Genomic DNA, 13,622 nt, shown 5'->3' on the forward strand with positions numbered 1-13,622 from the left:
GTAGACCAGGCTGGCCTTGAACTCAGAAATCCGCCTGCCTCTGCCTCCCAAGCGCTGGGATTAAAGGCCTGCGCCACCACTGCCTGCCTGAGGGGGAATTATTTAACAAACATGTCCCTCCTCAGAAAGCTCCAGTCTCCCTTACTTACACTATTTGGCTTTTAGGCCAGAGTCAGAGAATTAGGAAATAGACAAGCCAGGTAGATCACCTTACTTCTGTCTAACGCTCATGACCTCTCCTTTCATCCTGTGCTTCCTTCTCTTTCCATGCACCTACCTGTCCCTTCACACTCTGTGCTTTAGGAGGCTTGCATAAAGCTCTGGTTCTTCTGCAGTTGAATATACTCCCTGCCCTTGGGTACATGGAGTAGATGCCTGTTTGCTTTCTTCTTTATTGAACTCTGTGATGTGGCTTCCCCATGCTTCTCACAGTTTTCACAAGGTGCACAGTTCTGTTTCTTCTCTTGCTTTAGTCCTCTTGTTGGGGCAGAAGCCCTGGATTAAGGCTGTGCATGGCGGGTGTATGCCTTTAATTATAGCACTCAAGAAATAGAAGCAGGTAAATCTTTATGAGTTCTAGACTAACGTGGTCTACATAGTGAGTTTCAGGTCATCCAGGACCATAGTCTGAGACCATGTCTATAAAACAAGAATCTTAGCATGTGGGAGGCCGAGGCAGGCGGATCTCTGAGTTCAATGTTAGCCTGTTCTACAAAGTGAGTGCCAGGACAGCCAGGGCTACACAGAGAAGAAGCCCTGTCTCTAAAAATAAAATAAAAAAAAAGCAGTACAGAATTCTGAGCACTCAGGGTGCAGAGGCAGGTGGTTCTCCAGGCAGCTGGGGTTTTACAGAGAAACTGTTTCAGAACCGAAGGGAGCAGGGATAGTGAGAATTACGTTTGCTCAATGAGTGTGGCTGGGTATATCCACCCAGCCCATGCCAGCCCAGCTCGAATGCACACGGTATTTGGCTAACACAAAACATACTCCATGGGCTTTTTTTTTTTTTAAATGGGCTTTTTTTTGTTTTGTTTTCATATTTTTTTGCTATGCTGATTTGTTGTTGGTGGTGGTTTTTATGTTTGTGTTTTGGGTTTTTGGAGAGAGGGAAAACATTTTAAAAAAAGTAAAAATAGGGGGGTTTTGAGAACCCACTAATACACTAGGTGGAAGAGAAGGCTACTATGAAAGCTAGGGCTTCTCTCTTAAATCCATAAGCTACAGCCAGTTGTGCAATTCCTTTTTGTTGTTGTTATTGTTTTGAGACAAGTTTTCTCTGCATAGTCCTTGCAGTCCTGGAACCCACTCCATAGACCAGGCTGGCCTCCAACTCAAGAGATCCATCTGCTTTTGCCTCCTGAATGCTGACATTAAAGGCGTGCGCCACCTCCCACCCCAGCCAGTTCTCTGGTCTTGAATGGAGACTCCTACATCTGCATCTGCCTTTGGCAGTTTTCCAGATGAGAGTCCATTTCCAGTTTGGGGTGGCAGTGAGTTGTGAACTCTGGGATTCTAGTCTCTTCATTTCACAAATGATAGAAACCGAGGTTGCAGTTACTTCCTAGCCTTATTGATCTGTTGTGTGCTAGGCTTGGTGTTCAGACTTAGGACAGAGATACCCCCTCCCCATAGAGCTTGCACTGAAGTCATATAATATTGATGCCTTAATCTCTAAAACACTTTATAGAAAATTTTGTTTGTATAACCTCAATTAATTCTGCTACTATTTGGGGGACTTGAATTATATTCTCCCCATTTATAGTATGGAAACCAAGGTTCAAAGAGATTATAGATTGCTTCTATCCCATTATATAGTTAGTGGTATAAGAATGTAGTTTTTAGCTGATTAGGATGCTTCTGTCCAATGCATAGTCTTGGATTTGTTTCCCAGTACTGTATAAACTAGCTAAAGTGGAATATACCTGTAATCCTAACACTTGGGAGGTGGAGGCAGGAGAATGAGAAAGTCAGAGCCATTGGCTGCATGTTGGGTTCAAGGCTGACTTGTTATATAGTGTAGGAACAAGTAAGAGAGACCCTCCCTTGATACAAGGTGGAGGGAGGAGACTGACATCTGATGTTGGCCTCTATAACTGTTCATTACAGCACCTACATATGTAGCCACATGCATAAGCCATGCATTTCCATTGCCAGTAGATACAAGTGAATGGTTTAAGTCATCTACATAAGGTTTAGGGCAGACCCTATGGGGTGAGGCTCTTGCTAGTAGAGTTTGCAGTAGGCCCTTTTGAAATTACAATTCTAGAAACATGTTGTTGCTTTGTGATACCAATGACCCGATTTCCAATCAGGGAAGACAGTATCTTTCTGCCATTACACACAAGTTAACTAGGCCTATACTAGACTGGAGAGTTCCTGTTGCATTGATCTTGATATCTTCAGACTGTGGCATTTGTAGGTGAGGAGAACTGAGCTCATAAAGTTAGCCCTCCACTTTGTACTTGAACCCCACTGTACTTGATACATCAGCAAAACTGCTAAGTTGCTTTTGATTTTGGAGAGGGAGGGGGTGGAGAAAGGCTGAAAAGAGATTCTGTTTTGCTCTGAGCTTTGGGGTAAAAATGACCCACATTTTGGGGGGCCAGTTATATGGTTTGCCCCCTGCTGGCAGGGCTGAGAAGCACTTCCTGCAGATAGAGGGGGGGTGGGGGTGACGGGGGAGCGGGGAGGGCGGGGGCGGGCAGGATTAGTAGGGTAAGGCACTAAAGGATGGTGTTCCATTTCTGTTACAGTCGTTCTTTTCCTGTTTCTTGTTCAGATTCAAAGGCCCGTAAGCAGAAGACTTCCTCCCAGAGTTCAGAGCACTGCCTCAGGAACAGGAACCTTCTCTTGTCCAGCAAAGCCCAGGGGATCTCGGACTCACCAAATGGTTTCCTTCCAAGTAGCCTGGAGGAGCCAGCCTGCCTTGAAAACTCAGAAAAGCCGTCAGGAAAACGAAAGTGCAAGACCAAGCACATGGCAAACGTCTCAGAAGAGGCAAGGGTATGTGGCCACCAAAGGGACCAACGTGAGGGCTGTGGGCTAGAGAGGCAGATTTTCTAGCAGGTCCGACCCCACGTCATTCTCTCAGGGAGGGCAAAGGGAACAAGTAGATGGGGGAGGGGCCCAGTGGTCTGTATGAAAGTATTCTGAACTCGTTCTAGAAGCGTTGGACACATTCGAACAGTGGAAAGTGAAGTTATAGTTATTGTACCTCATTTGAGTTTAAAAAAAAATATGGCAGGGTATTGGCCTGAACAGATTGTTAACATCTAATCAAGAAGCTTCTGTCTGAGTTTAACTCACCAGAAACCAGCCGTGGGGCTTTCTGAGACAACTAAGGTCCATATAACTTGTGGGGCTTTCTGAGACCCCTGTTCCTTTGCCTCAGGAGGAAGCCTGGCAACGAATGAATTGGGTACTCAGCAATTAGCCAGGCAGGTATTCTTTGAACCCTTTTCAAAATTACCAGGTCATTTGCTTCTAAGGTTCATAATACTTGTAGGGGTGTCGAATTCTACAATGTACCACTAAAGAAGAATGAAATAGTCCTCGTGTTGGTTTAGTTTTACATTTGAAGGAAGTGAATTGAAGGTCCAGTGTGTACCTGTGATAGGTACCTGCCATTGACAACAGAAAATCAAATGACCGTGTTGGGCTGCTTTGATTAGCTCTTATTCTTCTGTCTAGCTTTCAAGTAGGAATTCCCAAATGGTACCTGCGAAAGGTGGATGCCTGTCTTTTCCCACGTCTTCCTCCCCCATGAATCACTGTTGCAGCTTAAACAAGACACTCAAGTCTATTTGCTCATCTTTAAAACTGGAGCTGATGCCCCCTGCCCCTTCTGTCTCACAGGGGTACTTGGGGGACCAAAGGAGGCAATGTCTGTGACAGGCTTTGATAATGAAAAGTGTTCTCTGAGGGTCAGTATGCATCCTTGCACTTCAGGTGGAGACAGGAATGAGAGAAGTAGAGGTATAGCGTGACAAACTGTGATCTGGCATGCCAGGGGACCCATTGCCCCAACCCATAGACTATAGGAGCAATAGGAGCCGCTGGGAGAGTACAGACACGTGCTTGGCACTGGCTGCCTCGTTCCTCTTGTCACTTTATTTATTTAATGTATGTGTTTATGGAGGGTGTAGAGGTGATAGGACAACCTTGGGTATAGGTCTTCACCTTCTCCCTTGTTTGAGACAGTCTCTTTGTTTTTCTGCTGCATGTACTGGGTAAGCAGGAATGACAATTTTTTCTGTGGATTTTTCTGTCCCCACCTCCCATCTTCCCATTATAGGCACTTGTATCACAAGTCCAGCTTTTATATGGGTTCTGGGGATTCGAACTCATATCCTCATGCTTGTATGGCAGTTGCTTTTACCCCAGCTCTCCTGTTGATGCTCTTAATTCCCAAGCACTTCTTAGAGGTAGGCACTTATATTCCAGTCATTTTACAGTGTGGACTTGTGAGAGGTGACTCAGTGGTCCTGCTTGCCAGAATCAGGGCATGAAACAAATTTGTCTGCCTCAGGAAGAGTCCCGGTGGTCAGTGTGTCTTGCGGTCTCTTGAATAACTGCTTTCTGCCCATTTCTGGGCATCCCTGGGAAGCAGGTGAGTAGGCAGAGAACGCTGCCACCTTTAGACAGTTCTGAGACAGGTAGAGGTCTCAGGGTCCTGCCCTCCTTTCCATCCTTCTTGGATACTCTGATGGCCCCATCACACACAAAGGTAGCCAGCCGCTCGACGCTCAGCCGCTCAATGCTCAGCCACTCGATGCAGCAGCACACTCATGCTTCTGTCTGCTTGTTCTGTCTGGCAATGTGTCTGCTAAAATGTTCTCCTGGAGAGGGTTTTGTCTCTCCCTGGGGCCTCCCTTCCTCCCTCCCGCCTTTCTTTCTCTCCCAGGCATCACCACCTGCTCCAGTTGCCCCCATGGCACGGGGCTTTGTAGTAGGAGGCAAGGCAGGGGGAGGATGGGGGATGCTCCTGCAGCACTAAAGCAGAGCTTTGGACAAGAGCTTCTTCCCACAGGGGCTCAGAGCCAGGAGGAAGAGGAGAGGGGGAGGGGGCCCCTAACATGTTCTCACTCCTCCCCCTCTCAGGCAGCCTTTTTGCCTGCTCTGGCAGCCTGGCCTTCAGAAGGAAACTTACCCACTGGAGCCTGGCTTAGCTTCACAAAACCTGGCTACATTTCCCCATGTCTTCCAGTCCTGGGCTTATATTCTCTGTCTTCCTAGCAACAAAATATCATAGAGTTGGTGTTTTCTTGCTAGGGATTGTACCTCCACCCTTCTGCCATGGAAACCGATCAAGACTTGTTGAGATTTACCAGAGGGCACAGGTTCCCTGGACCCGCATCTTTTATTATCTTTTAGTGCTCTTTTCTTGACTTTATGTAACTTTCTAGGTAACTTTTTTTTTTTTTTGACTACCCAGGGCTTTTGTACACGGATAGCTTGAATCAAGCCAATGCATAATTGTGATTGGTATGCACCCAGCTCTGACTTCAGTGCTGTAAGCAACAAAAGAGATGACAGTGTGACCTGTGCCCCAAGGAACTTAAGAGAGCTAGGTGTAGAGGGTAAAGAAAGGTGGCTTGGTCCTGGATCTGAAGGCCAGCTTAAGCAAAGTAGTGAGACAGAGTCCTAGTGGAAATTAAGGAAAAAAAAAAAAACTTCCTAGGGGATTCAAGACTTACCCATGGAAAACAGCAAGAAACATATATAACAAGAAGCACATATCCATGTATCATCTCATAGTTCCTGGAGCTCAGGAATTCAGGAGCAGCTTCACTGAGCCCAGTGTGGGGTTTTGGGTGAGGTCGCAGTCAAGGTGTTAGGCAGGACTACATCTGTGCATTCCTGGTGTATGTAGTTCATCCACATGGCTGGCAAAATTGGGAGGAGGCCTCTATTCCCTTCCTCACGGCTCTCATCAAAGGGCTTTCCTCACAGAAAATGAATTGAGAGAGAACCAGAAAGGAGCCACAGTGTCTGCTGTCCTTGGAAGTCACACCCCATTCCCTTTGTAGTCTTACCTGGGTGAGCCTTATTCCAGTGTGGGAATGGGGCTACACAAGAGCTGGACTATCAGGGGTAGGGTCCTCAGGGTCCATTGGGGTGGCTACCCCGTTACTCTTCTGTCTGCTTTCTAGTGGATTCATGCAGGGTATAACACCCCTCAGGTGTCCTTCAGTTCTTAACTTTGACTTGGAGCCAGGTGCAGTTGAGGCTGCTCCCATCTTTGACTACAGTTACTACCACACAGTTATTCCTCACCTAGAACCTGAGTTTGAGATACAAGTGACCTGTGCCCCTCCCTACAGACCAAGGAAGGCACAGTTGAGCAAGCACAGGGACCTTCTATGTCCCTTCAATTCAAAATGGGGGCAAAGGGAAGCACCTGTGGGTGACTTCTGAGGACAGACCTCAGAGCATTTGGAGTCCACAGCCTCTAGTCCTTTAGTTAGGCTTTACTTCAGGTTTTTTTTTTTAAAGATTTATTTATTTTATTTATATGAGTACACTGTTGCTGTCTTCAGACACACCAGAAGAGGGCATCAGATCTCTTACAGATGGTTGTGAGCCACCATGTGGCTGCTGGGAATTGAACCCAGGACCTCTGGAGTTAAGAGCTCTGAGTCAGTGCTCTTAACCGCTGAGCCATCTCTCCAGCCCTTCTTCAGGGTTTTTTACTAGTTGATGACAGAGGCAAACATCAAACCCAGCCCTGTCTGGTTCCAGAGCCTCACAGTCCACTGCCCAGGATGGGCCTGAATATAATCTTAGGCCATGGTATGAAAAAAAGATGAGGAAAACATGTGAGGTTGGATAGCTATGGGGCTGGTTTATGTGTGAGTGATGAAGGTATTGAGAATTGTGGCCAGTCAGACTGCTGCCTCTGTGTGTCTCTTTGTTCTCACTGCCTATAAGACACAGCTTGTCCAAAATTTCACCAAGTGGTCAGTGAGGCCAGGTAGAAAAGGCCTACCAAGTGCTTGAGAGAAACTGGGCTGTCTGTTCCCAGTTTTCAATCCTCCCGCCACGCCATGGTTTATGGGGCTGAGGATCTGATATTTTTAACATCTATCCACCCATGGAAATGCAGATGCTTTCCTTATTTTTGAAAATAAGCTCACATGACTAGTGACTAAGCTAGCCTCCAGTCTCCCAAGCTGACAGTCAACTGGGCCACTTGGCATACTTTCAATAAAGCAAAACATGAGTGCTGGATGTAATGAGGTGGCTTTGGCAGCCAGATGGCATGGCCATGATGAATTGGATATGTTGCCTGGCCCGATCCAGGACTTCATTTCTATTTTTCAGAGCAAAGGTCGTTGGAGCCAACAGAAAACACGATCTTCTAAATCTCCCACTCCTGTGAAGCCCACAGAACCATCTACACCCTCTAAGTACCGAAGTGCTGGTCCAGAAGAGGCCTCAGAGTCACCCACTGCCCGGCAGATTCCCCCAGAAGCACGGAGACTTATAGTGAATAAAAATGCCGGGGAGACCCTCCTGCAGCGAGCAGCTCGGCTGGGTTATAAGGTGAGTAAGTTCTCCCTGCGCATGCAATGACAGGAGGTCGTTGGCCTGAACCTTAGGGAGCAGCTATACCATTGGTTCCTCTGGGACCTGCGTCTGGATGGTCTCCCTCTTCTGTGCACATGGCCTTTGAGGCTGCCTTGCTCCTTCTGTGTGCTACTCTTTGAAATGTCAATTTAGGAGAAATTGACCATTGAAAAGGTATCACAGTATCATCCACCGCATCCCTAGGCTAGGAAGGGGATTTGGAATTTTCTTTGTCTTCAGTTACATAAGGCGGGGAATAGTGGCTCCCCCAACCACACGGGGTGATGATTACACATTATCTCCTGTAGTTTCACCTCATTTGGGCTTTGAGGTAGATGGGTCAAGAGCATGGTCAGTAATTCTGAGCTAACCCACCTGTAATACACACTTTCTTTTTTTTTTTTAAGATTTATTTATTTTATGTGTATGAGTACACTAGCAGTACAGATGGCTCGCTCCAGCCCCGCTCGCTCCAGCATAGTATGCTGTAGCTGTCTTCAGATGCACCAGAAGAGGGCGTCAGATCTCATTAAGGGTGGTTGTGAGCCACCATGTGGTTGCTGGGATCTGAACTCAGGACCTTCAGAAGAGCAGTCAGTGCTCTTACCCGCTGAGCCATCTTGCCAGCCCAATACACACTTTCTTAAACGTGGGAATGAGAGCAAACAAGGCAGGCAGGCTGGCTGGCTGGCTGGCTTCCTTCCTTCCTTCCTTCCTTCCTTCCTTCTTCCTTCCTTCCTTCCTTCCTTCCTTCCTTCTTCCTTCCTTCCTTCCTTCCTTCCTTCCTTCTTCCTTCCTTCCTTCCTTCCTTCCTTCCTTCTTACCTTCCTTTGTCCCTCCCTCCCTCCCCCCTCCTTCCCTTCCTTCTCTCCTCCCTCCCTTCCTCTTTGGTTTTGTTTTGTTTTACAAGACAGGGTTTCTCTGTGTAACAGTCCTGGCTATCCTGATGCTCAGTTTGTAGACCAGGCTGGCCTTGACCTCAGAGATCTCCCCACCTCTGCCTCCTGGCTGCTGGAGTTAAAAGTGTGTGTCACCATGCCTGGCAAAAAGCAGCATTCCTTGAGCACTTATTTTATCACATTATGGCCCTTGATTAGAGCCTGTTGAGGTAGGTCTTATTTCCAAAGAAAATCCTACAGATAACAGTATGAAATGATATGGCAAGATGTATGTGGTAGATTACCCAGGCGATAATCCCAACCCCTGGGAGGTAGAGGTAGGCAAAGCAGCAATTGAAGGCCAGCCTCAACTGCACAGTGAATTCAAAGCTAGCCTGGGCTACCAACAAAAGAAAAGAAAATGTGTCTAATATGATAACACTCTTGTCTGAGTTCAAACCAATCCTGTAATGCCTGTGGGCTGAGGAGCGGAAGGACTCCCTCATTTATCTTGGTGAGATTTACCTGAGGCTGTATGTTGGTGCACATTTTTATCCCTGACTGCTCTTTGTTGAAACACATACCTCTGGCTATGTATCTTTGCCCCACTCCATGATGATATCCTCGGGATTTGCTTGTGGGTGTGGACTTCCAGAGTTTACCTTCTTTATTAGGCTTTCTGTACCTGTAAGTGTACAGTCTGGACTGTGCAGCTTTCATGGTGTCCCCATCAAGCAGCCAGTTTACCTTTCTTGAGTATTTAGTATGGATGTCTGCATAGCTCTCAGGGAGACCTTGAGATGCATTGAAATCCAGTTTCTGCAGGAACAGCAAACAGGAGAAAATTGGAGGAAGACTGGAACAGAGCTGGACTTGGTGTGGGAAAGAGTGGGCATCTTATTAGTGAGATGCAACACCCCCAGCCCAGGCACAGAGTAGCTATCTCCAGACATCTTCTCATGCTGTCTCCTGAGAGCACTGACAGCAGAACTAGTGAGTACCATGTTCTGGAAGCCAGTCACCCAATGGCACTGCCAATATCCATCCCAGTTTATTCATAGCGTTATCCCACAGTAGCAGGAATGCTTCAAGTCACTTGAGTTCTACCTCTGGTCCTGCCAAGTCAGCTCCAGGAAGGTAGCATTACCGGAGGCTGAATGATAGAAGTGCATTGTGGCTCCAGATCTAACTCAGTTGCTTTGCCTAGCAGGCACAGAGCCCTGGTCTCAGTTCTCAGTTTCCATGGATAGAATGGTCCATACCTTTAATCTGATTCAGGAGGCAGAGTGAGGAAGATCTGAGATTCAAGATCATTCTTGGATACACAGGGAGTATAAGAGCAGCCTGGGCTACAACAAGACCCTGTCTCAAAGCAGAAAACAGAACTGAGTTGTACTTATTGGGCTAACTAGAATTCATGAGCCTGGCAAGGACAGAGCTCCCATGTATATATTGTAAAGCTCAGAAAGGCGATTGCTGGGCAGCAGAGGACCTTACCCAACGGATCACCACCCAGACAAGTGCTCTTGGCCATAAGAAATGTCTTCCTCCTGCCAAGGGAACAGCTCGGGGCTGGACCCCCCGGGCAATGGAGGCTGAGAACTAAGTTTATTCACGGAAGATTTCGAGTTATGTCTTTTGTTTCCTCATAGAAAGGACAGGCTATGAAACTTGTCAGACACTTGTGGAGTGGCAAGTTGAACAGGGAGGATTCCAAAACTTAGACTTCTCTTTGCTCACAGAGCTGTCTCCATTTCTACAGGACGTTGTTCTCTACTGCCTCCAAAAGCACAGTGAGGATGTGAATCACCGTGACAACGCAGGCTACACAGCCTTGCATGAAGCCTGTTCCCGGGGCTGGACTGATATCCTGAACATCCTATTGCAACATGGGGCTAATGTGAACTGCAGCTCGCAGGATGGCACAAGGCAAGAAGGCTGCTCCTCTGCCGAGTCTCAGACCTCAGTTCAGTCCCTCGCTTCAGAGCTTTACTCCAACCTGGATATTTGCAGAGGGTCTAGCTGCTGGTGTCAAAAAGGCCTTAGCCAGGAAGCCTTTGGAAAGGATGTGTGTGGGCTGCGAGGAGCAAACTTAGGGGCAGGAGCTGATGAGTTCCTCAGTGGCCAGTCTGTACAGGACTGAAGGAAGGCTGGGCTTGTCCAGGCTTCATCCTGCCCCATGCCAAGTCCACTCAACCTTCCTAAATATCATCGTTGTGGCCCATTTGTCTCATGTGGAATTGAGGCCTTAGGTTCTGAGCAGAAAACTAATCTAGGGGTGACATTCCAGATTGGGTTTTTGTAATTTAGTCTCTGTGCGCTTGAAAAATTAACTACCTGGGTCTGTGAGATTGGCTTGGTATGTGCAGGCACTTGCCTTCAAGCCTGACACTCTTGCCTTCCACATTGATGGAAGAAGAGAGCTGATTCCTTCAAGTTGTCTCCTGACTTCTGCACACATATTTATGCATATACACACTCACAATACATAGATAAGTAAGTGCACTACCATGTTAATGTGCACACATAGACAAACATGAAACCTTTCCATGTCTCAGAGAAGTCGCACCCATCTCCTCTGCTGGCAGGGTCCCAGGGGAGCTGTATACCAAGTAGAAGGACCCAAGCAGGCTCTGCTTGGCTGCTGCCTGGTGTGGAGCCTCCCTACCTATCCCTGCCCTTGAGCGGTCACCTGGGCCCTTCCTCTTCAACAACCACCCACACCCGCTTTAATTTTAACTTCCACCAGGGACCTGTTCTCCACTGAACTACTACTGTTCTCCATTGTGCTCTAGATACTGTCCAAAGATGCAAGGGAACACAAAGGAGCGATAGATATGAGAAAGAAGAAGAGGTACACAGTGACAATATGAATTGTAGGCCAGAGGTGGCTCCTCTGCTCTAACTCTTACCCATGTTGCATTGGGGTTAGTTACCCTGAGGTCACCATGCTATCTTTCTTACTCTTTCTTACTCTTCTTCCCCCTAATATGGTAGCCTAAAAGTTCTCCATTAAGTCCTGTAGCCCTGACTCTATTTGACCTCCACAGGCCAGTTCATGATGCGGTGGTCAATGACAACTTGGAAACCATCTGGCTCTTGCTATCCTATGGAGCTGATCCCACACTGGCTACCTACTCGGGTCAGACAGCCATGAAGCTGGCCAGCAGTGATAACATGAAACGCTTCCTCAGTGGTAAGCATTGACCATAGTTGCAGCCAGAATTCTCAGGGGTGACCTTGGACTCCTCAACCAGGGGATCGGGGGAGGTCTTCAGTAACTCTGGCCTAGACAGTTCCCATAAGGATGTGTTCTGTCTTCGTGTGTTCCTTCAGTGTCTTGGCAGTTTCTGGCTACTTTAAAAAGTCCATTGCTATGAGTGTCCACACCACTACCTCAGTAAGGCCCTCACCTCCTACAGGGATTCATTTCACCACTGGGTGTCTGGGGCAAGCCTCCTGATGGGAGACTGGCTATACTCTTAGCTGGAAGCAAGATATCTTGACCTGTACTATGAATGGAATGTCTGTGGTAGAGAATGAATAATCCCCGTTTTGCTGTTGCTGCAATCTCTCCTTGATTGTAATTAAAGTGGGACCTCTGGGACCCTTCCTGATGCTTTATTCTTCACGGCTCTCCGCCCATGGTACTTCAATACTTCCTGTGCATTCCAATATTCTCCTTCTCTCCATTCCTGTCTCTTCTCCACCTTCTACCTTCTAGTGAAGTGTCATGTTCAGGTCCACGGCCAGGGCCACAAGCAACCGTATTGATTTTTTTTTTCTATAGTACATAGCATTGTGTGTCTGCAGGTAGGCAGGTTGATCTGAGGTGGGCAGCTAGGATGGGAATGAAAAGGGGGAATATACTTTGAGCATGTTCAGTGTCAGTTCCTTCTGTCATTATCTCAAGGTATTGGACCTTCAACTCTGTGACATCGTGGCTTAGTCCTTCTGATTGCCTGAGTGATGGATGCTGCAGTTGGAAGTTGCAGCCATGAGCCTCTTCATAGGCTTCAGTTGTGATAGAACAGTCTGGTTCCCTCTTACTCAAACTTTGGCCCATTGTTCACCAGCTACACCTGCCAATGATGCAGCACTGGGTTTCCAGGTCGGGAGTCATGCTTGCTTAAGAGAGCTTCGATAGCTGGGCGGTGGTGGCGCACGCCTTTAATCCTAGCACTTGGGAGGCAGAAGCACGCGGATTTCTGAGTTCGAGGCCAGCCTGGTCTACAGAGTGAGTTCCAGGACAGGCAGAGCTTCACAGAGAAACCCTGTCTCGAAAAACAAAAGAAACAAAGAAACAAAGAAAGAAATTAAGAAAGAAAGAAACAAAAAACGAAATTAAGAAAGAAAGAAATTAAGAAAGAAAGAAACAAAGAAAGAAACAAAGAAACAAAGAGCTTCGCTGAGTAGCTGATAATGGAGGGAGTAAGAGACCCTATACTAAAAGTTCCCATGGGAGGAAAAAGGGGTGGGGATATTGTAGAGGCTGCAGGGAGGCAAAGGATGGCAGATTACCTAGGATTGACTTGGGTTTGTCCACCCTCCAGACAGTGAACTTCACTAACCTCTGAAGGATAGGCTTCAGGCTTTCCAACCTTCCTTATCCTGCAGGCTAGGGGACCGGAGGTTTGCTTTCTCATTTTCTTCCATCTGACTCTGGGTCCTTGAGCATCTGGTCATCACGAGACATAGCCACTTAGGGCTTTCTTTTCACCAGTCACTTAGTGACAGGCCAGTAATGACTGGTTATCCATCCTTTTAGCAGAGCCACTGCAAGGGTGCAACATCTGTAGCATCCTCCCATACGTGCATACCCATGTATATTCTGTCTTAGATGCCGGCATGGCTCTGCACTCTGGATTCCCAGAACCATGTATGAACTAACCCGCTGTAGAATATGCCAGTACAATGAAGCGTCTCTGTCTTTCATTACTTGTCTAATGGGAGGCCAAGTCAAGTAGCACCTCTGGTTACTTTATTGAGTGCATGTAGGCTTTTCCTCCCTGATTCATCTCAGAAACTCCAAAGGACTTTAAAAGTTAACACTTTATTTTTGTTTGTTGTTTTTGTGTTTTTTTCAAGACAGGGTTTCTCTGTATAGCCCTGGTTGTCCTGGAACTCACTCTGTATTTTATTTTTGTTTGTTGTTTTTGTTTTTGTTTTTTTTTT

At 47.0% G+C, this 13,622-nt stretch overlaps 1 protein-coding gene across 2 annotated transcripts in view; it reads left to right on the forward strand.

Moving 5' to 3' along the window:
• The window catches only part of Bcorl1 (BCL6 corepressor like 1), a 64,351-nt gene that overhangs the window by 39,012 nt on the left and 11,717 nt on the right, over positions 1-13,622 (forward strand). For both annotated transcript variants that reach the window (XM_031356388.1, XM_031356457.1), the window contains exons 9-12: positions 2,780-3,003; positions 7,324-7,545; positions 10,210-10,376; positions 11,498-11,643. In XM_031356388.1, the coding sequence (XP_031212248.1) occupies positions 2,780-3,003; positions 7,324-7,545; positions 10,210-10,376; positions 11,498-11,643 (759 nt within the window). The remainder of the gene's footprint in view (positions 1-2,779; positions 3,004-7,323; positions 7,546-10,209; positions 10,377-11,497; positions 11,644-13,622) is intronic.

Source organism: Mastomys coucha, chromosome X, assembly GCF_008632895.1.
Source record: "Mastomys coucha isolate ucsf_1 chromosome X, UCSF_Mcou_1, whole genome shotgun sequence".
NCBI classification, from domain to species: Eukaryota; Metazoa; Chordata; class Mammalia; order Rodentia; family Muridae; genus Mastomys; species Mastomys coucha.